The following is a 23,961-nucleotide window of genomic DNA, read 5'->3' as shown; positions in this document are numbered from 1 at the left end:
CATTGGCTCCTTCCATGGCTCTGTCCCCAATGGAACCATATACATGGGTCATTCTATAGAAGTGGTGCAAATTGGGGTTTGGAGAAGAAGAAAAAATCACGTTTGTATCCTATTTTTCCCAAACTTTCAGCACAGATGTCTTACAACATATGCCAGGTAGACATACTCACACAATTAAACAATAATATATCATATTTTACCCGAGTTCCTTACCTCCCCATTAAACTTGTCACTACCGAACCATAGTGAAAAAGTTGCAATAAAGGGAAAACCATGCACAGTAGTGATCATTTTGATTAACCTTCAATTACAGACACATTTTAGAGATTGAACTTGCATACCAAATTAATAAAATAGTAAAAAACAGATTTTTTAAACCTGATTTTCTAAACCTTTAAATTGAATTTTGAGAAATATCATCTCTATTATTCTCTGTAAAATGTTCAATGTTGATGGTATGAATCTGAAACTTTCTGATTAATTGAATGACTTTATTACTTGTATATCTAATCATATTGTTAGATGTTTAAATGGTCACTTTACCAATCTTTATTTTGGCAAGATAACAGGCATTTCAGTGTCAAGTTTCAATCATAAAGATAAATGGAAGACTTGTTTTAGTGTAGACATTGCCATTGACTGTTTCCACCATTTAAAAGTAGTCAACTGGGTGTGGATTCCTATGTGTTGGAAGCGATCAACCAATGATCAGATAGCACTGTCTTCCTCAAATTGGGTTGCCTATGGTTTGTAAACCAAAGACTAAGGTAATATCCAGGAGCCACGACCAAGATTTATAACAGGACATCGGTCCCAAGGTCCAGACCCAGACCTAGTGAGCTGAGTCCATGACAAGTTAAAGACCGAATTTATGTGGTCTTTAGTGGTCTCAAGACCACTAGATCTGAGAGTCCATGGGCCCTTTCTTTAATTGTAAGAGACTCAAGTAGAGTAAACTCGAGTACAGTACGGTACAGTAGAGTAGGGTACAGTATAGTAGATTAGTGACGTGCGGTCAGGGTTGGGAGGGTAGACAGTGCCTACCCTGTGAAAATGAATTAAAAAACAACTGTCATGAAAAATGAATACATATAAATATTATATTATAGTGAAAAAATGTAATGGGATAGGCTGGAGGATAGGCAGGAGGATAGGCTGGAGGATAGGCAAGGAGGATAGGAAGAGCTCGCTCCTGCCTATGGACGTCACATGTCATCTGCCACCTTTTTGGCGGTTACGTTCGTTTTACAGCTAGCTAAAGTAAGCTGATCAGGATGGCTAACATATTGCATCTGAAACAGTCTTCTAGCAAAACAGGGTGTGATAAGGGAGGGAAGAACAACACCTGGGTTTAGGGAGCTACATCAAAGGAAGGGACAGAAACGAACACGATTATTTCAATCTGAGCGGTATCAACGCCCAGAAAGACTGGCTCTGTGGCTGCACTGCTAGCAGTGGACTCTGCTTCCCCCGCTTGCTGTTCTCCACCAGTGACAGCGTGTGGACAAGAGCCGGATACTGCGACTAGAACAACTAGTCTACAGCACTCAACAAGCACGAGAAATCTGTGACTCATATCCAAAGGCAGATAGCTTTTAAAACATTTGGCAGCTCACGGATAGATCTGGCAATGAACAACAGAGATTGAACATCAGCATGCACAATGCAAAGCTAAAGGAGATTTTGAAAGATCTAGTTAATTAATGCTGCATGCTGCCGAGTTGATATTTTGTGGTAATGATGAGAATGCCAGCTCATCAAACAGGACCAGGGGCAACTATGTGGAAATATTTCATGCCTTAACCCTTTGAACAGTTAGCAACCCATTTTTATTTATTTGACCAGGCAAGCCAGTTAAGAACAAATTTGTATTTACAATGACGGCCTACTCCGGCCAAATTCTAAACCAGATGATGTTGGGCCAATTGTGCTCCGCCCTATTGGACTCCCAATCACAGCCAGTTGTGATACAGCCTGGAATCAAACCAAGGTCTGTAGTGACCCCTTTAGCACTGACATGCAGTGCCTTAGACCGCTGCACCACTCAGGAGCCACAGTTTTTCTTTCTGCTCATGGCCTATGATGGAATTTTCAATGAAACTGACACGCTTTTCCATGTTCTGCAGAACAAAGTGATGGATCTGGGTGTCTGCCGTACCCTCAGCGACACAATGAAAGCACTGGAACGTCAGCGACAAGACTTTGATCGTTTCTATGAGAGAGTCAAACAGAAATGCAATGAACTGGGCCTGGCAAAAAGCGAAACTCATAGCAAACAGCCAATCAGAGTAGAGAGGGGGCGAATCTACTACAACATGCAGGACAATATCAATGTTCAGATGTGAGCCAGGTTTGACCACTTTGGTGAACTTAATTTTGTTAGATTTAAGGCTGATATTGTTGGATTGTACAGTTCACAAATGGTAGACAAATCACCTGGACAGAGGCGACAAAGTCACTGCAACTGGTTCTCACTATACCAGCCACAAAAGTCATTTTCTGCGCTGAAAGGGATAAAGACATACAGTGGGAACCGGACCGATCCAGGACGACTGTCAACCCTTGCCATCATCTCCATTTAGAGTTTTAAAACTGATGGCCAACAGGGAAATGTTTTACAGCTCAGTCACTGATGTCTTTACCCGGAAGGACAGACGGAATGACTTTGAAGAAAAAAAAAACGTAAGTGCAAGTGTTTATTTACAGAAACACCCTCTACTATTATTACTATTATGTCTATTGTGTCAGTAAAGTGCATTCAGAAAGTATTCGCACCCATTGACTTTTTCCACATTTTGTTGTGTTACAGCACAAATTTAAAATGGATTCAATTGAGATGTTGTGTCACTGGCCTACACACAATACCCCATGATGCCAAATTAGAATTATGTTTTTAGAAATGGTTACAAATGAATTAAAAATGAAAAGCTGAAATGTCTTGAGTCAATAATTATTCAAACCATTTGTTATGGCAAGCCTAAATAAGTTCAGGAGTAATACATGTATTTGCTTAACAAGTCACATAATAAGTTACTTGGACTCTGTTTGCAATAATAGTGTTTAACATGCTTTTTGAATGACTACCTCGCCTCTGTACCCCACACATACACTTATCTGTAAGTTCCCTTAGTTGAGCAGTGAATTTTAATCACAAATTCACCCACAAGACCAGGGAGGTTTTCCAATGCCTCACAAAAGACGACACCTATTGGTAAATGGCTACAAATAAAAAAGCAGACACTGAATATCCCTTTGAGCATGGATAAGTTATTAATTACACTTTGGACGGTGTAACAATACTCCCAGTCACTACAAAGATACAGGTGTCCTTCCTACTCAGTTGCTGGAGTAGAAGGAAACCGCTCAGGGATTTCACCATGAGGCCAATGGTGACTTTACAAAAGTTACAGAGTTTAATGGCTGTGATAGGAGAAAACTGAGGATGCCTCAACAACATTTGAGTTACTCCACAATACTAACCTAAATGATGGAGTGAATAAAAGGAAGCCTGTATAGAAGGGGAAAAAAATCCAAAACATGCATCCTGTTTGCAATAAGGCAGTAAAGTAAAACTACAACAAATGTGTCAAAGCAATTGACATTGTGTCCTAATTAGAAAGCGTAATGTTTGGGGCAAATCTAACACAACATATCACTGAGTACCACTCTTCATATTTTCAAGCATGGTGGTGGCTGCATCATGTTATTGGTATGCTTGACAACAGCAACAACTGGGGATTTTTTATTAGGATAAAAATAAATGGAATAGAGCTAAGCACAGGCAAAATCCTAGAGGAAAACCTGGTTTAGTCTGCTTTCCACCAGACACTGGGAGACAAATTCACCTTTCAGCAGGACAATAACCTAAAACACAAGGCCAAATATACACTGGATTTACTTACCAAGACGACATCGAATGTTCCCAAGTGGACTACAGTAGTTACAGTTGACTTAAATCAGCTTGAAAATCTATTGCAAGACTTGAAAATGGCTGTCTGGCAAAGATCAACAACCAACTTGACAAAGCTTAAAGAAATGTAAAAAGAATAGTGTGCAAATATTGTACAAACCAGGTGTGCAAAGCTCTTAGAGACTTACCCAGAAAGGCTCACAGAGGTGTGAATACTTATGTACAGTTGAAGTCAGAAGTTTACATACACTTAGGTCGGCTTCATTATAACTCCACAAATTTCTTGTTAACGGTGCACGCTAATAGCGTTTCAATCGGCGAGGTCACTCGCTCTGAGAACTTAAAGTAGTTGTTTTCCTTGCTCTGCAAGGGCAGTGGCTTTTGTGGAGCGACGGGTAACGATGCTTCGAGGGTGACTGTTGTCGATGAGTGCAGAGGGTCCCTGGTTCAAGCCCAGGTTGGGACGAGGAGAGGGACAGAAGCAATTATGTTACTAAGTCTGATCCCATATCCTACACCTCCCTTCTACATGCCTCTCCTGGGGAAACGGTTAGAGGCCTCAGGGATACTTATGTTTCCTTTAATGCTCATCGTCCGTGCAACATGAGACAGCGGATGGATTATAATCACTTACAATGTACGACATATCCTTCACATTTAGTGGTGCTATAACACTGGCCAGCTAATTCAACTATTTGGGTGATGAACCGGGTTGAGTAATGTAGGGCTAGGGTTTCAATGATTTACTTTGGACATACTATGGTTACACATGGTTAACATATTATGGTGACCATACTATAATTTCTGCAGCCTTGAAAGGTAGGCATCAACATGGCCGAACTAAAGGCTGCCAGCGATTTATAGAAATCGCTTTCTATGGGTACAAACCTTTTTTCTATTAATATAAATCGCTTTCTACCAGTGAGAAATGTCTTTCTAGCGTGAGAACTTTTGTTATACAGGTGATAACTTTGTTTTTTTATTGTTGTCAAATCCCTGCCATAAATCAGGTTACCTAAGCGCTTCCAAAATATGGAGTTGCAGGTGTGCCATATCTGTCATGTTTGCTCATATCTCTCCTATGCGCAAATATTTATGGCAGTCATTTTACTTAAGGCCCTTAGAAATTACCTGCATATCTGCAGTTATAAAACAATTATAATGCAACATATCGATTTACAAATACAAATCAAAAGGTGTTCGTTTGTGGATAGTGAATTGCATTTGTGGATAGCGATTTACATTTGTGGAAAGGGATTTACATTTGTAAAAACATTTGGCGTGATATTGATCGCACATATATGCCAACACCACTCTGTTGATGGGGTATGCCTATTAGTGTTGCATGGTATACCGAAACCTTGGGAACTTTTTCAATACTAGAACATGAAAAACGGTCCGTTATTAGAATTGTTGTTACTTTCGGTACGTCTGTCAGTGTCTCACGGGTCAAGTCTATCTATCAGCGCAGTCGATGTTCCCCTTATACCGCATTTTGCCTGGTCCACTTACAGTGCAGTCCACATTACACGTTAAAGGCAATGAAACAACGGAGCTCCATTTATTTTCAAATGGAGGGAAGTGAAGTGGGCGGGGGCTCGTTGGGCTCTCTAGGCTAACTTTCATCGCTAGCTTACAGCTGAAGCTAACATCAATTCACTACCCTAGTAACTTACTTTGTTTGTCATAAAATGCAAACCATAACGCAAAATATGTGGATGTCAAAGCTGACTGCCACCAAAACTTTATTAATTCACTTAATCAGTCTCCCTCTCACGTCTCCCAAAGATGATCTATTGCCTCATCGAATCGACTGACCTCCCATCCTCTTGCCTCGTGTTTGATGTCATTAGTGGTTAAAGAAACAGTGCATACTTTAATAAAATAAATTATAATAATTTAAAAAAGCCTACTACTTTTATGCCAATGTTGTTGATCAGTACAATACAATAAATCCCACATGGAAGGGAAACAGATTGTTTTTAATCTGTAGCCCCATGCAAACAGGCTCAATAACTCAACGAATGCACACACTCCTATTGAATCTGCATTCATCTGTATTGTGAACAGGCCTAAGCTACATCTTGATTTACCCAGTTTATCAATAGAGATTTACCATTCAAATAAACAATAACCATTATGTTGTTGTGTAGTTAGATTGTTTTTACCAAAGTCAAATTGACAAATTGATTGTATAACTGATTCATTAAATACATACATGGATGTCTCTAAAAAATGTTGATGTAAGAAATTCCATATGTCATGAGTTGAACTCAAAAGATGTATTGTGATGGTATCGAGTATCGTGATACTAAGCCTGGTATCGGTACCAGAGTCAAAATTCTGGTATCGTGACAACACTAGGCTTTTTAATAAACGTAATTACACTTTTCTGTAAGGAAAACTAGTTATATGTCATACTTGATATTATAGGTTGTACTTGATAGATATCTGGAAACAATGGGTAGTTACTTTAAAACTCCTCTATGAGGGTACCCCCGATCCCTACGCTAACTTTACCACTGCTGCTGAAAAAAATCCTAGGGGAACACTGTACAGTACAGTATAGCACATTAGAGAAGTCTATGTCTTGGCCAAATAGATGTCAATGTTTGGGCTCTTGGAGAGTTGGAGCCCCCTGCTGACTATGCCTCTCAACACTCTATACTTTTTCCTGAAGTGTTCACTTGTCCACTACCCACATGGTAGTCCTCAGCTCAGTTGGTAGGGCATGGCACATGCAACTATACATGGAGAAAACCTCAATGGCGCTGCCCGTCACATAAATGGCACAGATACAAAGATGAGACCTCTATATATCGCTATAGTGTCAATTGTTTCGGTTGTGACCATTTTGGTTTGGCTGATTTTGGACTTTAAAGAATCCCCATAGGTAACATATGGATGGCTGGCTATCTTTCATTTGGACAGATGTACATCCCAGCAAACCAAAACCATACTTGATATATTAGATATTTGGTAGTGACACACACACATTTTCTCCCTAATCTTTGCAGACAGACTACTCATCATGTGGCCATGCATCATAGTCTCATCATGATGTGCAATCCCATCACTTGTTGATATTTGTAGGGGTGTGGCTTAAGGCACATTCATTCCACAGTATTTGAATGTGTGTGTTTTGGTAGTGACATTAAAAGGTGGGACATATATGTTTAAAAATAAACAAAACGACTAATTAGATCAGCATCTTTCAATGTAATAATAGAACAACTCAATATGTTATATTCAAATAATAGTGTGAAAAATATAAGAAAATCACAAATTACTTTATAGTCAGAGTTTGGGACAGCCACCTCTTAATATAAATAGTGCTATAAACAATGACTTTGTACTACATTCATTTAACAAATATGTTTGTTATGGCCTTGGATTGAATTAGAACAAATCATAATGTCCCAAGTTTGAGAACTTAACTGTTTTGTTTTTTAAAATCTTTTTTCTTTTGTGGGTGGAACTGCAATTTGCACCACTTCTGTAAAATTCTGACCAGAGGACTATGTGCACTAGGGCACTATATATAGTGAATAAGGTGCCATTTGAATCGCACCCCATTCACAATATAAGACACTGACTATACCTCCGTGTTACTTGGTTTGTTGGTAGGTGTAAGGAGAATGATCACCGGATGACTCCATCTGTTGTTGCTGACTGTTGTCCTGGAAGGAAAATGAAGACTGGATAAAGCTCAGCAGCAGTTTATCATCTAGAAATACATCAATAGTTATCTATGTGAATGACCTCTCTTACCTAGTGTCTATAAACACCCGAGTAGTACGTAGAGCTAAAATCTTATAGCTATAATCGTATACCTCGGGTACTTTATAAATAGTAAGTTAATCACAAACCTCCACTGGAACATTTGCCGTCTGCATGTGTGCATACTGGGGAATATAGGCTCCTTGCATAGAGTTTGCAGCCATATACTGCACAAAGAAGGAAAGAACTGTGTAAGTATAAATGCATCTAAAATTCTACTTCAAGACGATAAACAATACAGATCCCAACATCAAATGTACTTCTGGGGCTGTATCTATCAAGTGTCTGAGAAAAGGAGCACTGGTCTAGGATCAGGTCCATGTATTCTTATTCCTGATCTATTAGCCCAAACTGATCCTAAATCAGCACTCCTACTCTGAGATACATACGGTATGGCCCTTGCTCTAATTATGTAACACATGAACCCAGTGTGGACCTAGTTGACCCCTTGACCATTCCCCTCTTACCGTTCCTGTGCTGCCCATGGAGAGGTGACTCATCTGCTGAGTGAGAGGGCTCATCATGGATGTAGGCTGTAGTGACATGGTATGGTCCATAGAGGGCGATATCACCGCTCCCTGGGACGGAGAGTGTGAGGATGAGAGCAGAGCAGCAGAGGGTAGCAGAGGCATACAGACATCCATAGATCCTCTATTTATTTGCACTTAAAACAAGTAAATGCAATACAAACCCACGGTTACTACCCCAAATATCTAAATGACAGAAACAGGAGAAAGGGGAAGAGAGAAAGAAGGACAGACTGACTGTGTCCTAAATGGCACCCCATGTCCTAGGTAAGTGCACTACTTTTTGACGAGAGCCCGAAGGGAACCTGGTCAACAGTAGTACACTATAAAGGGAACAGGGTGCCATTTGGGATCCTGTTCAGTCTCTTGGCACTAGTCAGGGCAGACAGGTGGAGGCTGGAGAGGGTTGCAGTAATACCTAGATGAAATCCTTTTCCTTCGTGAATCATTTATCGTTCCACTAGGGCTTGCCCTGTGTTGGATTTCAGACCAAGAGGGAGATCAACTGAGCTCAGTGTGTCGGACTTCATATCCTGTATCCACATTACAAGGTAGCTGGCCATTCTGGCTTTAGAAGTCACTGGATGCCTCTCAAATGGCACCCTATTCCATGTACATTGGACTACGTTTGACCAGGACCTATATTACTCGGGTCAAACGTAGGGCCACTTTATAAGGAATTGGGCGCCAACTGGAACACAGACACTGACAATCCTGGCTGATTAACACTGAAAAGGCTAGAGGCACATGGGGAAGATTATTTGTAAAACCATCCATTGGGAACCGCTATTTCCTTGTGAAAATGAGAAATACTTTATTTCAGAGCAATACTTACTCAGCTCCCAACCATCTGTTAGGAAATACAAATGGAATCAGTCATCAAACACAAGATGTTTGAAGTGTTTCCAACTTGTCGTGTGGTGAGCAACACCAAGGGAGCCAGGCATCCTGGTGCTAGTATTTTTGTCAACACCGTAGTGCCAGTAAATCGCAGAGAGCCCAGTCACACACTGTACTGTAAGTGTGGCATCATCACCCTTCATGTCCCTTTCCACATCCCCGTTTCTCCTCTTTTTCGAAATAACACAAAGCGAAGGGAACAGCTGATTTATGCATCTGACCAGAGTAAGAAAGAACAGAAGAGATAAGATGGAAAGTGGAAAAAAGGAGAGGAGAAACATGACAAAGTGAGGGAGGAAAGAAAAGGACAGGAGATGTGAGGAAAGAGGCAATAGAGTAAAGGATGGCGAGAGAAATGTAGTATATTTGGTCTTACTGGGTGCTGCATGATGTAGGGCTGGTGAGTAACCCAGGAGGGATTCTGTACCTGGAACATCACACATACACTCTGTAAATATACTAGCACAGGGCAGGCACTGGGAGGGAGCTATTTCAGGAGCTCACACGCCTCTGTGTTTGGCTCAGCACTACAGGACTGCGTCCCAAATGGCACCCTATTCCCTATGTGGCGCGCTAAGTTTGACCGGAGCCCTGGGTCAAAAATAGTGCACTATATGGAGCACAGGGTGCCATTTGGGACGCACACCTCTATACTAGGCAGTGTCAGAGAAAGGCCCGGAAAATTGTCTAAAGACCCCAGCCACCTTTCTCTCTGCTACAGCACGGCAAGCAGTGCCCGGAGTGCCCGGAGTCTGGGACCAAAAGGCTCCTGAACAGCTTCTACCCCCAAGCCATAAGACTGCTGAACAGTTAATCAAATGGCTACCCGGACTATTTGCATTGACTCTCTTGCACTGACTTTACACACACACACACACACACACACACACACACACACACACACACACACACACACACACACACACACACACACACACACACACACACACACACACACACACAAAAACATAGCTCTGAGAAAGGCCATAGTGACCTCTCACATTCCGAACCACAATCCTCCAAGGAGAACACTCCCACGTGTCATAAAAGGTTCATAAATACCTGGTCAGTTACAGAAAATGTGTATTATGGGTGTATATAATAGTAACGCTATTCAAAGTCATGCAAACCCATCTATCCATTGAAATTGAATGAGGTAGATGCCAACCTGGTACGTGGAGAGAGGGGAGATATATGGAGACATGGACGTTTGAGAGATCATCCTGTTTCCGATGCTGTACGGCGACACATAAAATCTGTAGAAGGAAGTTCAACTGCTTATAAAGTCCTACAAGATAATAGGAACACTATGGATTTGTTGCAGTGGCTCTTCTTACCCATTTTGCATAGCAGCTGTGGTGGGGTCGTACGTGAGGGTCATTCCAGCCTGGGGACATACAAAATAACAGGAGCTAAAACGAGACGAGCTAACCTAATGAGAGGAGCTAACCCATACCCTGAGGCAACCTACACACACAAACACATCTCCCCTTGACACCTGTGGACTAAGTACTGTATTTACACTTCGTAAATCTGTCCGTTTTTGGTATAAGATTTAACCTTGACGCATGTTCATTAAAACTGGAGCCAGAATGCCCGCGATAGATGTGCTCCTCCATGTACAGTAATTCACACTCCATCCAAAATGCATGGTGAAACGAAAGGGCAGCAGCACTCACCAGTCTAGCATCGCCGTCTCTAGCCCACGCGCGGCTGTTTTGCACAAATTTATTCTGGCTTTGCCTCTTTTTCTGCCCGCCGTCAGCAAACTTGCACAGCAAGGGCTCCGGTGGCGCTGGAGAGAGAGGGAGAGCGAGAGAGAGAGAGAGAGAGAGAGAGAGAGAGAGAGAGAGAGAGAGAGAGAGAGAGAGAGAGAGAGAGAGTGAAAGGGAACAAAGGCAGAGAGAGAGAGGGGCTTCACAAACGCTACCATAGTATGCACGGTGCTGTCTGCATTGCTTACTGTACTGTCAATCAGGCGGCCAGCTCTTGCTGAGCTTGGGAGTGGGCTTTAAGACGCCCGGCTGGGAAACACAGACATCACATTTGGCAGCTGCGGCCCTGTAATCCCCGTCCTCTCCTAAAGGCAGCAGGGCCAGAGGACACTATTTGAGTCAAATAATCCAATTAAATAGATTAGAGTGGGAAAGAAGGCAGGCAGCTCTCTGGCCACACAAGGCAGCTCTGCACTCTGCCTCTTAGTGCTGGGTCTATGGGGGCCTTATAACGTTGGGTCTATGGGGCCCCATCACCACACACATACCCAGTATTATCAGTTTGACCCCTCGCTGTATTATCATGCTTGACCCCTCGCTGCCTGACGACTCAATGTCTTGGTTCTCATCCCAATGAACCGACAGGCAATCCACCATTTACTGTAATTTGAAGCTATTTAATAAAAGAGCGAACCCTTGAGAGCAGTGCTGCTGCTCAAAAGAGCGAAAAAAACTGAGTTGTAGAAATCGGTCTCTTACCAGGAACTCCAGGTGGTGTCTTAATAAACTTCCCGTTGAAGTGAGCGATAACGGCATCACATTTATCTGTCGACTCCATCCTGAAATATGCAGGTTAAATGAAGTTAATCAAATCCACGATATATACTGCACAATCACATGGTGGCATCCTACACTGCTTTATGTTGAAGAGTGAACACAAATGCAGGCGTTTCCATAAAATGTCATTTTAAATATTAATATACTGGACTTTTATCTCGGTTGACAGGTCTTAGAGTGCACTTGAGGTTAGTATATATTCATATATTCGATGTAGTAAAGGGACTTGACAACACACCCTCTCATAGACAGACATTCCTATGATCCTATGTTGCTAATTTGTGAATCAAACCCTTTTAGATTGGCCTGGTGTCCTGTTATGCGAGCTTGAAAGGAGGAGGCCCCGATTAACACTATAATTACGCCCTTTTCAACAGGATGCATGCTCTCTCCCTTTGTTCCCTTTCTCTCTCTCTCTCTCTCTCCCTCGCGCGCGCGCGCCACCAGAACCCTTGCATTAAACCTTTGTCGTCCCCTAGGATCAACAGCTAACCACACTGTGTTCACTCAACCTCTCTTGTGAAAAACTGAATTAAAATCAGTGGAAATACAATAACACTTTATTGCAAACGAATGGGCTGCCGCTATAGTCAACCCAACGGGCACACACTGGTTGAATCAACGTGTTTCCACGTCATTTCAATGAAATTACAACGAACCAACATAGAATATAAATTGAATTGACGTCTATGCCCAGTGGGAAGCCATGTATTGTTGGGTATTTTGATTATGTGATATAAATGTTAAGCCTGATCTCAGATCTGTTTGTGCACTTGTAAACTCCATTGCTGGCCTTGCCAAGCCCAACATACATTTGCATAACAAGGAGTGACAAGGAGTTGGCATAATAGCACAAACTCACGCTATCAATTTCTGTCATGTGGATAAAAAAAAAAAAATCAGGAATGTGGGGTTGTGACTCCTGTTCATTCTACAACTACAGTACGTGGTCATTTAGAATAGAATCAAATAGAATAAGATTATTTTGAGCACAGTATGCCAGAGGCTGACCTTGCAAAGCCCACTCCTCTACTGGCTCCATTGGAGTCCCTCAGTATCCGGGTAGAGATGACTTGGCCAAACGGTTTCAGCATGTTTTCCAGCTCCTGCTCGTCCATCGACAGCGGCAGGTTGGAGATATACAGGTTGGTGGGGTCTTGTTCTTGTTGCTGAGTGGTGATAAAAGACAGGAAACATTCAAAGGTGTTAATGACCACCATGACACACCTGGAAAAAACACCAACATCTCAAACTTTCCAACTCAAATCTCTTTATTGGCATTCATTTCAGTTTCAGGCACGGCAGGTGTGAGGGAGGATTTTGGATTCTGTTTCAACGTAGTTTATCCAGAGGTCACCAGAACTGCTTACACAGTCATATCCCATGAATAATTCCTTCTCCCTGTCCGAGTCCCAAATTGAACCCTATTGCTTTTAGCGCACTACTTTTGACCAGGGCCCATAGGGCTCAAAAAGTAGTGCTCTGTAGAGGAAATAGGTAGCTGCTTTTAGCAATGCTGGTGTATTTACACTAGCCTTGCACGCAATTGTGGGAAGCCAGAAGTTATTATTAATATTATTCATAAACAGACGTTCCATTTCTCTCTGCTTACCTCAATCCTGTACGTGTGCCATACTGTATGTGCACAAACAAGGAATAACTTGTGGGTGACTTATTTTTGACATGGTAAGCAGAGAGTAAGTGGGTCGACAACAGACCCACATTTGGAAAGTGGTCACACCAACCTTTTGGTGAGTCAAGATCACTTTCTGACTCAAAGTGCATGCCGAGATCTACCGCTCAGATTTTTTTATTTTTAATTTTTTTAAACATGACGTAAAAAAAAACATAAGCCTATGCAACATTAACCAATTAAAAACAGTACTGTAGCAATGAGGTTTGTGCAGTAATTTATAGGCCCAATACATTATCACTGCATATTGGCTACGCTTGAATTGCCCTGCCAATGATGTTGTTCTCAGACCATTTTGAAATGATGTATATTTTTTTTTTAAAAGTGGTATATAATCACTGGTAATTGATCATTTGTTGTATTACTTGTGAGGCATAGCTGACTGAGCATAGTATAGTATTTTTTTTTTTACTGGACTGATGGCCTGCATCTGATGGTCAGTCTGAGGGGAGGGAGGGAACAGCGGCGAGGCTGTCTCTCATCCGACTCACCCTCCCTCCGCTGAGAAACGGGGGACACCGTCTTCCAGGTGATGGTGAAACTCAAGTCGAACAGCATTATCTTTGCATCATGCACCAATTCATGTTGTTACTCCTATGAGCAGAGAAAGTAAAAATATTCCTCAATATTAAAAAAAGACACAAACCGCTAATAATAACAATGCAAGCTTATCGGAACACTTTGCTGTGCTTATTCATTGCAGCTGCAGTGCTGGTTATAGCGTAAATGGAAGTAGGGAGAAGGCATTTTATGGCTTATAAAAATTGTCGAACAACGTTTGGGCAGTGCTGAATAACAATTTAAACGTACGCTTACTCATAAAAAAAAACGGCAGCTCTTTTCTGTATTAGCTGTCTCTGTAGTCGGGGTTTTACAGTGTTCCCATTTTGAACCATTTCATATGTCTGACAGCATGTCTTACAGCATCAACTTTGTTGTGCGTTCAAGATTTCTTTTTACAGAGTCTATGGCTCGAGGAAACTGTGCAGGCACGGTGATCTGAGCCATCTGATTGGCCAGCGGCAGGCCTTATAGTTGCACGTGATTTGCTCTCTGGGCCTGCCTTGTAGGTGGAGTTCTACCTTCAGACATATGAAATGGTTCAAAATGGGAACACTTTTGCCTTCCCCGCGCTAAGGCTGCTAAATCAAGTGCACATACCTCCGACAGCGAGAAAAGCTTTATCGTTGAGTTCTTCACAGAAATGTTTGGTGATCGATGAGGAATGTCTCTGAGATTGCATTGGTGACCACTCCTTGAGACAGTTTGTCTTAAATTCCCCCTGTTTCTAGGACCAACAGTCCAGCCCACTGGCACAGTAAGTTGAAATTAAATTTGATTTCACTTCTGGCTTCCCGTGGACTGTTCCGTTTTAAATACACCTGCGTTGCTAAAAGAAGATGGGGAATGGGGTGCCATTTTGAATGCACACTCTGAGACCCATCTGACTACCGTGATTGGGTTAACCCTGGCCATGATGTCTTTCTCCCGCTTTGCCGTCTTTGTCTGCCTGTGTTTTTCGCTAATAAAGGGTCACCATGAATAGTGATGAGTAGTGATTTGCATGCAGCCCACGGCTGGTTGAGACCCACATCAGCTGATTTCTTCCTGTATTTCAATAGCATCAGCAGAAACATAAGACACAGTTACGGGTACCCGGGGAGCAGCCGCTCCCCATTAATATTCATCAGCGTCCTGCTGTATTCAGAGCCCAGCCTAACACTAAAGTAATACGCCGACAGAAAAAACAACATCCAACTATTTAGGAACAATGAATTTGGCCCCACACAGAAAAGAACAGCAGAGCAAAGCCGCACCCAGAACATGTGTTGAATCAGAGGGGTTGGTGAGGAGGTAAAGGTGAGATTGATGGCTAGGCGAAGGGAGGAGTGTGTTTCAGCACTCAGCAGCACCAGCGCTCAGAGTGTGTGTGTGTGTGCGCGCGCGCGCGCGCGCGCGCGTGTGTGTGTGTGTGTGTGTGTGTGTGTGTGTGTGTGTGTGTGTGTGTCTGTGTGTGTGTGTGTGTGTGTGTGTGTGCTGCTCTAATAACTCTAAAGAGCTCTCTGGAATGGAAAGAGGGGTCAGCAACACTCCTCCCTGTTCACCACACAAACACCTTTGTTTTACTATCCTCGTGGGGACCCCCAAAAAATGTCCCATTCAAAATCCTAATTCCCTAACCCTTAACCCTAAACCTTTTTTTAAATTTTTTTTTGTACCTTTATTTAACTAGGCAAGTCAGTTAAGAACAAATTCTTCTCATTTTCAATGATTTTCAATGACGGCCTAGGAACAGTGGGTTAACTGCCTGTTCAACCTAACCTTAAGCCTAAAACCCTAATCCTAAAACTAAACCTAACCCTAAACCTAACCCCTAAGCCTAAAAAAAACGTGTTCCTTGTGGGGACCCGGCGAAATGTCCCCACTTGTCCGAATTTTCCTTGTCAAACAACACACACACACACACACACACACACACACACACACACACACACACACACACACACACACACACACACACACACACACACACACACACACACGTTATATTCAAGCTCAAAAAGACTACCTTATCTAAAGGGTAATGGTGAAGCGTTCATCCAATTAAATGGGCTTTAGAAATGTAATATCGAATAGTAGATAGTAATTGTAGATCCATTCAGATAGCAGGCTGCCTACGTTATGTGTTAAAACATAGGAATTAGGGAATAGTCAACCTGTATTCCACAGGGAATTTGACTAGTAGTATAGTCAATGGATCAAAGGAAGGGGTTGAGTGTCGGATAATTTCCACATGGTTTACCCGTGAGTCATCCCGAATAGGAGTTCTCTTAGTATAAACCCCGGCTAACTCCTAATTCCGTCATCATCTGAGAGAAATTAGAGAGAAGAAAGCCTTCCTGTGCGTGTGGAGCGGCTCTTAAAACGCAGGAACAAAAATTTGGCAGCGAGATAAGACATCTGTTTGTGCAGCAGTGAATGGGGTCAACAGCAAAACAGTCATTAGCAGTCATGTGACCGAGGCGTGCTCACCGAGGGCCAGTGGCGGGCTGATGGGAGGGGATGGGGGGTGGGGTGGAGGGGAGTGTTTGCTTGTCTAGCCTGAGAGGGAGTCCCTCCAAATGGTGTGTTTAGGGCACAGGGTTATTACTCCGGTCATCTGTTTATGTCCAAAATAAGTAGTGAAGTAGATCTTCCTCATCCATCAACACAAGAGGATGTTTACTAGTCAATCCAAAACAAGTTTATGCACATATTATTAAGGATGTTATTTGTATCAGCCAATGCTATTGATATATGATATTGTCACGTTCTGACCTTTATTTCCTTTGTTTTGTCGTTATTTAGTATGGTCAGGGCGTGAGTTGGGGTCGGCAGTCTATGTTTGTTTTTCTATGATTTTGGGATTTCTATGTTTCAGCCTAGTATGGTTCTCAATCAGAGGCAGGTGTCATTAGTTGTCTCTGATTGAGAATCATACTTAGGTAGCCTGGGTTTCACTGTTTGTTTATGGGTGATTGTCTATGTTAGTTGCTTGTGTCAGCACAGTTCTCATTATAGCTTCACGGTCGTTATTTCGTTTATTGTTTTGTATAGTTTGTATTCAGTGTTCAGTGCTTTCTTTTATTAAAAAATCATCATGAACACATACCACGCTGCATCTTGGTCCGCTTCATACGACGATTGTGACAGATATACCCTTCTGCAACATGTTAAATCAAATTGTATTTGTCACATGCGCCGACTACAACAGGTGTAGACCTTACAGTGAAATGCTTACTTACGAGCCCCTAACCAACAATGCAGTTTAAAAAAAATATGGATAAGAATAAGAAATAAAAGTAACAAGTAATTAAAGGGCAGCAGTAAAATAACAATAGCGAGACTATATACAGGGGGGTACCCGGTACAGAGTCAATGTGCGGGGGCACCGGTTAGTTGAGGTAATGTGTGCATATAGGTAGAGTTATTAAAGTGACTATGCATAGATGATAACAACAGAGAGTAGCAGCGGTGTAAAAGAGGGGGGGAGGGGGGGGGGGGGGGGGGGGGGGGGCAGTGATGCAACCAGTCAGGATGCTCTCGATGGTGCAGCTGTAGAACCTTTTGAGGATCTGAGGACCCATGCCAAATCTTTTAAGTCTCCTGAGGGGGAATAGGTTTTGTATGCCCTGTTCACAATTGTCTTGGTGTGCTAGGACCATGTTTGTTTGTTGGTGATGTAGACACCAAGGAACTTGAAGCTCTCAACCTGCTCCACTGCAGCCCCGTAGATGAGAATGGGGGCGTGCTTGGTCCTCTTTTTCCTGTAGTCCACAATCATCTCCTTTGTCTTGATCACGTTGAGAGAGTGGTTGTTGTCCTGGCACCACACGGCCAGGTCTCTGACCTCCCTATAGGCTGTCTCGTCATTGTCAGTGATCAGGCCCACCACTGTTGTGTCATCGGAAAACGTAACGATGGTGTTGTGCCTGACCGTGCAGTCATGAGTGAACAGGGAGTACAGGAGGGGACTGAGCACGCACCCCTGAGGGGCCCCTGTGTTGAGGATCAGTGTGGGGGATGTGTTGTTACCTACCCTTACCACCTGTGGGTGGCCCATCCGGAAGTCCAGGATCCAGTTGCAGAGGGAGGTGTTTAGTCCCAGTGTCCTTAGTTTATTGATGATCTTTCAGGGCACTATGGTATTAAACGCTGAGCTGTAGTCAATTAATAGCATTCTCACATTGGTGTTCCTTTTGTCCAGGTGGGAAAGGGCAGTGTGGAGTGCAATAGAGATTGCATCATCTGTGGATCTGTTGGGGTGGTATGCAAATTGCAGTGGTTCTAGGGTTTCTGGGATAATGGTGTTGTGAGCCATGACCCGCCTTTAAAGCACTTCATGGCTACAGACGTGAGTGCTACGGGTCGGTAGTCATTTAGGCAGGTTACCTTAGTGTTCTTGGGCACAGGCACTATGGTGGTCTGCTTAAAACATGTTGGTATTACAGACTTGGACAGGTAGAGGTTGAAAATTGCAGTGAAGACACCTATTTAAAGGTCTTATTCACATTGGCTGCAGAGAGCGTGATCACAGTCTTCCGGAACAGCATGCATGTTACAGTGTTATTTTCCTCGAAGCGAGCATAGAAGTAGTTTAGCTCGTCTGGTAGGCTTGTGTCACTGGGCAGCTCTCTTCTGTGCTTCCCTTTGTAGTCTGTAATAGTTTGCAAGCCCTGCCACATCCGATGAGTGTCAGAGCCGGTGTAGTACGATTCAATCTTAGTCCTGTATTGACGCTTTGCCTGTTTGATGGTTCGTCAGAGGGCATAGCGAGAATTCTTATAAGCTTTCGGGTTAGAGTCCCGCTCTTTGAAAGCGGCAGCTCTAGCCTTTAGCTCAGTGCGGATGTTGCCTGTAATCCATGGCTTCGGGTTGGGGTATGTATGTACGGTCACTGTGGGGATGACATCATCAATGCACTTATTGATGAAGCCAATGACTGATGTGGTGTCCTCCTCAATGCCATCGGAGGAATCCCGGAACATATTCTAGTCTATGCTAGCAAAACAGTCCTGTAGCTTAGCATCTGCTTCATCTGACCACTTTTTTATTGATCTAGTCACTGGTGCTTCCTGCTTTAATTTTTGCTTGTAAGCAGGAATCAGGAGGATAGAATTATGGTCAGATTAGAAAAAAGGAGGGCGAGGGAGAGCTTTGTATGCATCTCTGTGTGTGGAGTAAATGTGGTCCAGAGTTTTTTCCCCCTCTGGTTGCACATTTTAACATACTGATAGAAATTTGGTAAAACGGATTTAAGTTTCCCTGAATTAAAGTCCCCGGCTACTATGAGCGCTACCTCTGGGTGAGCATTTTCTTGTTTGCTTATGGCGGAAAACACCTCAGTCAATGTTGGTGGTATGTAAACAGCTAGGAAAAATACAGATAAACTCTCTAGGTAGATAATTGGTCTACAGCTGATCATGATCTTCCTTAGATATCGTGCAACAGCTGTTATTTACAATAGTCCGTCGCCTATTGTCTTACCAGACGCCGCTGTTCTATCCTGCCGGTACAGCCTATAACCAGCCAGCTGTATGTTGATAGTGTCGTTGTTCAGCCACGACTCCGTGAAGCATAAGATATTACAGTTTGAATGTCCTATTGGTAGTTTAATCTTCCGCGTCGGTCATCGATTTTATTCTCCAAAGATTGCACGTTTGCTAGCAGAATGGAAGGAAGTGGGGGTTTATTTGATCGCATATGAATTCTCAGAAGGCCTGCCCTCTGGCCCCTTTTCCTCCAACCTCTTCTTCAGGTAAATCACAGGGATCTGGGCCTGTTCCCGAGAAAGCAGTATATCGTTCGCCTCGTCAGACTCGTTAAAGGAAAAAAAGGATACTGCCAGTCCGTGGTGAGTAATCGCAGTCCTGATGTCCAGAAGTTATTTTCGGTCATAAGAGACGGTAGCGGCAAAATTATGTACAAAATAAGTAAAAAGATAAGTTACAAACAACGCAAAAAAAAAAAAAAAAAAACACAATCGGTTGGGGACACGTAAAACGTCTGCCTTCTTCTCCGACGCCATGTGAGAATATAAGTATGCATGCATTGAGGAAAAGGAACCAATCTAAGCGTGATTCATCCATGGGAATAACATTAGGAGAACATTTTCAACAGGAAACCCTTATGCTGACTTTCCACCCACCTGCCTTTGAAATAATAATGAGTGAATGCCTTTTGAATGGTGCCCAGGCAGAGAAAAAAACACTTTCAGGAAAAATGGCCGTTTGTTTGGAGTGTCCATTAAGCCCAAGCAAGCCCTTGTAATAATGAGAAAACATTTAACTGAAAAGGCTCTGACTTTTTAATGGCCTTTACCTTGAACAATGCCTATATTAAACTTAGGGATGCCCTACAAAACGGCTTTATTTGAATTAAAAGTTAAATAGGTGCACGGAGGGATGTCAAGAAGCCGCAGAGATTCACGGGGGAATATCTTTTCTAGGATTCTTTTCAGGCCTGATTCCCCCCCCCCCCCCCCCACAAATTTAACTGGCGGAGTTGCCACGACAACCTCCAATTATTTACTTCCCTTTCTTCTGTCCAAGAATGTAAACTACATTGTTCAAAGTTATTACAGGGCCTGCTGCACCTTTGAAGACCAACAATGTGAAATCTCTGCCCAATTGACTCCCACCAGAAACTGGCCTCAAAACTGTGGCAGTCTTACTGAGCTCAGTCCACCTGACACATAAGACTTTCAAAGGACATTCTATAACAGGGTAAACTGGCTACACGTACCCTGATCATAGCCCTTTCATTACAGGCAGTCTAGTTAGTCAGGCCTTTTTAAAGTGGCACAAACTGGTGTGACTTCAGGGAGTACTGCTGCACCAAGCTAGATCGGTTACACACAAAATGCAAGGCTCATGACTCATGCTTCTCAAACTAAGATCCATCTCACCACCTTGTCTTATTCATAGTTTCACGTTACTTTTACCCTTTTTTCCTTCCAAATTTCCACAGCAATACTTACAGAAGCTTGAAAGAGAAACTAATGGCTCATTTAATATATACACTTTACTTCTTCGCACTATAAACTGGAAAATATGTTTATGCAAGCACATGATTTTCCAGTAATTACGGAAAAGTTTGTGAAACATGAATATTCGGCACTGTGTCAAAAAGCAGCCCGGCCTTCACCTGTCTTGCCTAAAGCCAAGGCGATCAAACTTGTCTCAGTGCCAGGCTGTACTTGAACCCATTTAAGACTTTCTAAACCTGGAACCCTGTTGATTTACATTTACATCTATCATCTTTGGATGTAGAGAGAGGACACGGGAAAGTATATTTCCCAACAATTTGTGCCTTGGTTGGTTTTGCCCGAAAGTCCGGTTGGCCGGAGGCGGCTTTGGAAAGGCTAGCGTAAATAAGCCCTCTGAGCAGACGAAATGAGCCTCCTTTATAAAATACACACTGCCTAAGTCTCAAATGGCACCCTATTCCCTAACTTGTGCGCTACACTAAATAGGGAATAGGAATCCATTTTGGGACGCAGACACTGACTGCCCTATGCGCCTCTTTTAGAAATGGGACACTGAGGCCTCTCTGCTCCTACTGAGGCTTAGACACACGCCCCCAGAGAGGATTCCTTCTTCAGCACGTCACCCTGTTGTCATTGCAGCGTATCATCAACCTGTCCTCTCCACCTCACAGTTCGGCGCCACTCACTCCTGGAGCCCCTCCAAAGCGGGTGAGCACTCAGCTGACAGGATGACATTAGGCAAACACACACACACACATTACATGACCAAAAGAATGTGGACACCTGCTCGTCAAACATCTCATTCCAAAATCATGGGCATTAATATGGAGTTGGTCCCCCCCTTTGCTGCTATAATAGCCTCCACTCTCCTGGGAAGGCTTTCCACTAGATGTTGGAACATTGCTGAGGGGACTTGCTTCCATTCAGTCACAAGAGCCCAAGTGAGGTCGGGCACTGATGTTGGGCATTTAGGCCTGACTCGCAGTCGGCTCACAATTCATCCCAAAAGGTGTTCGATAAATCAAATCAAATCAAATTTATTTATATAGCCCTTCGTACACCAGCTGATATCTCAAAGTGCTGTACAGAAACCCAGCCTAAAACCCCAAACAGCAAGCAATGCAGGTGTAGAAGCACGGTGGCTAGGAAAAACTCCCTAGAAAGGGTAGGGTTGAGGTTAGAGGTTAAAAAAAAAGCAGATACCGATTAATCCGACAATATATATATATTTTTTTGCAATAATGACAATTACAATAATACTGAATGAACACTTATTTTAACTTAATAAAATACATCAATAAAATCAATTTAGCCTCAAATAAATAATGAAACATGTTCAATTTGGTTTAAATAATGCAAAAACAAAGTGTTGGAGAAGAAAGTAAAAGTGCAATATGTGCTATGTAAGAAAGCTAACGTTTAAGTTCCTTGCTCAGAACATGAGAACATATGAAAGCTGGTGGTTCCTTTTAACATGAGTCTTCAATATTCCCAGGTAAGAAGTTTTAGGTTGTAGTTATTACAGGAATTATAGAACTATTTCCCTCTATACCATTTGTATTTCATTAACCTTTGACTATTGGATGTTCTTATAGGCACTTTAGTATTGCCAGTGTAACAGTATAGCTTCCGTCCCTCTCCTCGTTCCTCCCTAGGCTCAAACCAGCAACACAACAGCCACCATCGAAGCAGCGTTACCCATGCAGAGGAAGGGGAACAACTACTAGAAGGCTCAGCGCGAATGACGTTTGAAACGCTATTAGCACGCGCTAACTAGCTAGCCATTTCACTTCGGTTACACCAGCCTCATCTCGGGAGTTGATAGGCTTGAAGTCATAAACAGCGCAATGCTTGACGCACAACAAAGAGCTGCTGGCACAACACATGAATGTGCTGTTTGAATGAATGTTTATGCGCCTGCTTCTGCCTACCACCGCTCAGTCAGATACTTAGATACTTGTATGCTTGTATGCTCAGTCAGATTATATGCAACGCAGGACACACTAGATAATATCTAGTAATATCATCAACCATGTGTAGTTAACTAGTGGTTATGATTGATTATTTATTATAAGATAAGTTTAATGCTAGCTAGCAACTTACCTTGGCTTACTGCATTTGCGTAACAGGCAGTCTCCTTGTGGAGTGCAATGAGAGAGAGAGGCAGGTCATTATTGCGTTGGACCAGTTAACTGTAAGTTTGCAAGAAAATCTGTCGTTCTGCCCCTGAACAAGGCAGTTAACCCACCGTTCCTAGGCCGTCATTGAAAATAAGAATGTGTTCTTAACTGACTTGCCTAGTTAAATAAAAGGTATTTAAAATATATATATATTTTTTAAATCAGCAAATCGGCGGCCAAAAATACAGATTTCCGATTGTTATGACAACTTGAAATTGGCCCTAATTAATGGGCCATTCCAATTAATCGGTCGACGTCTAGTTGAGGTCTGTGATCTGTGCAGGCTAGTTCTTACACACCGATCTCGACAAACCATTTCTGTATGGACCTCACTTTGTGCACGGGGGCATTTTCATGCTGAAACAGGAAAGGGCCTTCCCCAAACTGTTGCCACAAAGTTGGAAGCACAGAATCGTCTAGAATGTCATGCGTAGCATTAAGATTTATTTTCACTGGAACTAAGGGGTCTAGCCCCAACCATGAAAAACAGCCCAAGACCATTATTCCTTCTCCACAACACTTTCCAGTTGGCACTATGCATTTGGAAAGGTAGCGTTCTCCTGGCAACCGGTAAACCAAGATTTGTCCTTCAGACTGGCAGATGCTGAAGCGTGATTCATTACTCTAGAGTCAAATGGTGACAAGCATTACACCACTCCAGCCGACGCTTGGCATTGCGCATGGTGATCTTAGGCTTATGTGCGGCTCCTCGGCCATTGAACAAACAGTTATTGTTCTGACATTGCTTCCATTGGTAGTTTGGAACTCGGTAGTGATTGTTGCAACTGAGGACAGACGATGTTTATGCACTACATGCTTCAGCACTCAACAGTCCCGTTCTGTGAGCTTGTATGGCCTATCACTTAGGACTGAGCCATTGTTGCATCTAGA

The 23,961-nt window shown here is 42.7% G+C and overlaps 1 protein-coding gene across 8 annotated transcripts in view; it reads right to left on the bottom strand.

Moving 5' to 3' along the window:
• Nucleotides 1-23,961, bottom strand: part of LOC110501504 (RNA-binding motif, single-stranded-interacting protein 1) — a 64,796-nt gene that overhangs the window by 2,967 nt on the left and 37,868 nt on the right. For 5 of the 8 annotated variants that reach the window (XM_021579117.2, XM_021579118.2, XM_021579119.2 and 2 more), the window contains exons 5-13: nt 12,681-12,838; nt 11,592-11,671; nt 10,797-10,912; nt 10,455-10,504; nt 10,286-10,373; nt 9,494-9,544; nt 8,158-8,268; nt 7,780-7,857; nt 7,510-7,590 (exon numbers count right to left, since the gene is read on the bottom strand). In XM_021579117.2, the coding sequence (XP_021434792.1) occupies nt 7,519-7,590; nt 7,780-7,857; nt 8,158-8,268; nt 9,494-9,544; nt 10,286-10,373; nt 10,455-10,504; nt 10,797-10,912; nt 11,592-11,671; nt 12,681-12,838 (804 nt within the window). In that variant the 3' untranslated portion in view covers nt 7,510-7,518. Of the gene's footprint in view, nt 1-7,509; nt 7,591-7,779; nt 7,858-8,157; nt 8,269-9,493; nt 9,545-10,285; nt 10,374-10,454; nt 10,505-10,796; nt 10,913-11,591; nt 11,672-12,680; nt 12,839-23,961 lie in introns of those variants that run through there. The other 3 variants (XM_021579122.2, XM_021579123.2, XM_021579116.2) reach the window with 2 other exon arrangements.

The sequence above is a fragment of the Oncorhynchus mykiss genome, chromosome 22 (genome assembly GCF_013265735.2).
Source record: "Oncorhynchus mykiss isolate Arlee chromosome 22, USDA_OmykA_1.1, whole genome shotgun sequence".
Lineage (NCBI taxonomy): Eukaryota > Metazoa > Chordata > Actinopteri > Salmoniformes > Salmonidae > Oncorhynchus > Oncorhynchus mykiss.
This window is presented reverse-complemented; position numbering and strand designations above follow the sequence as displayed.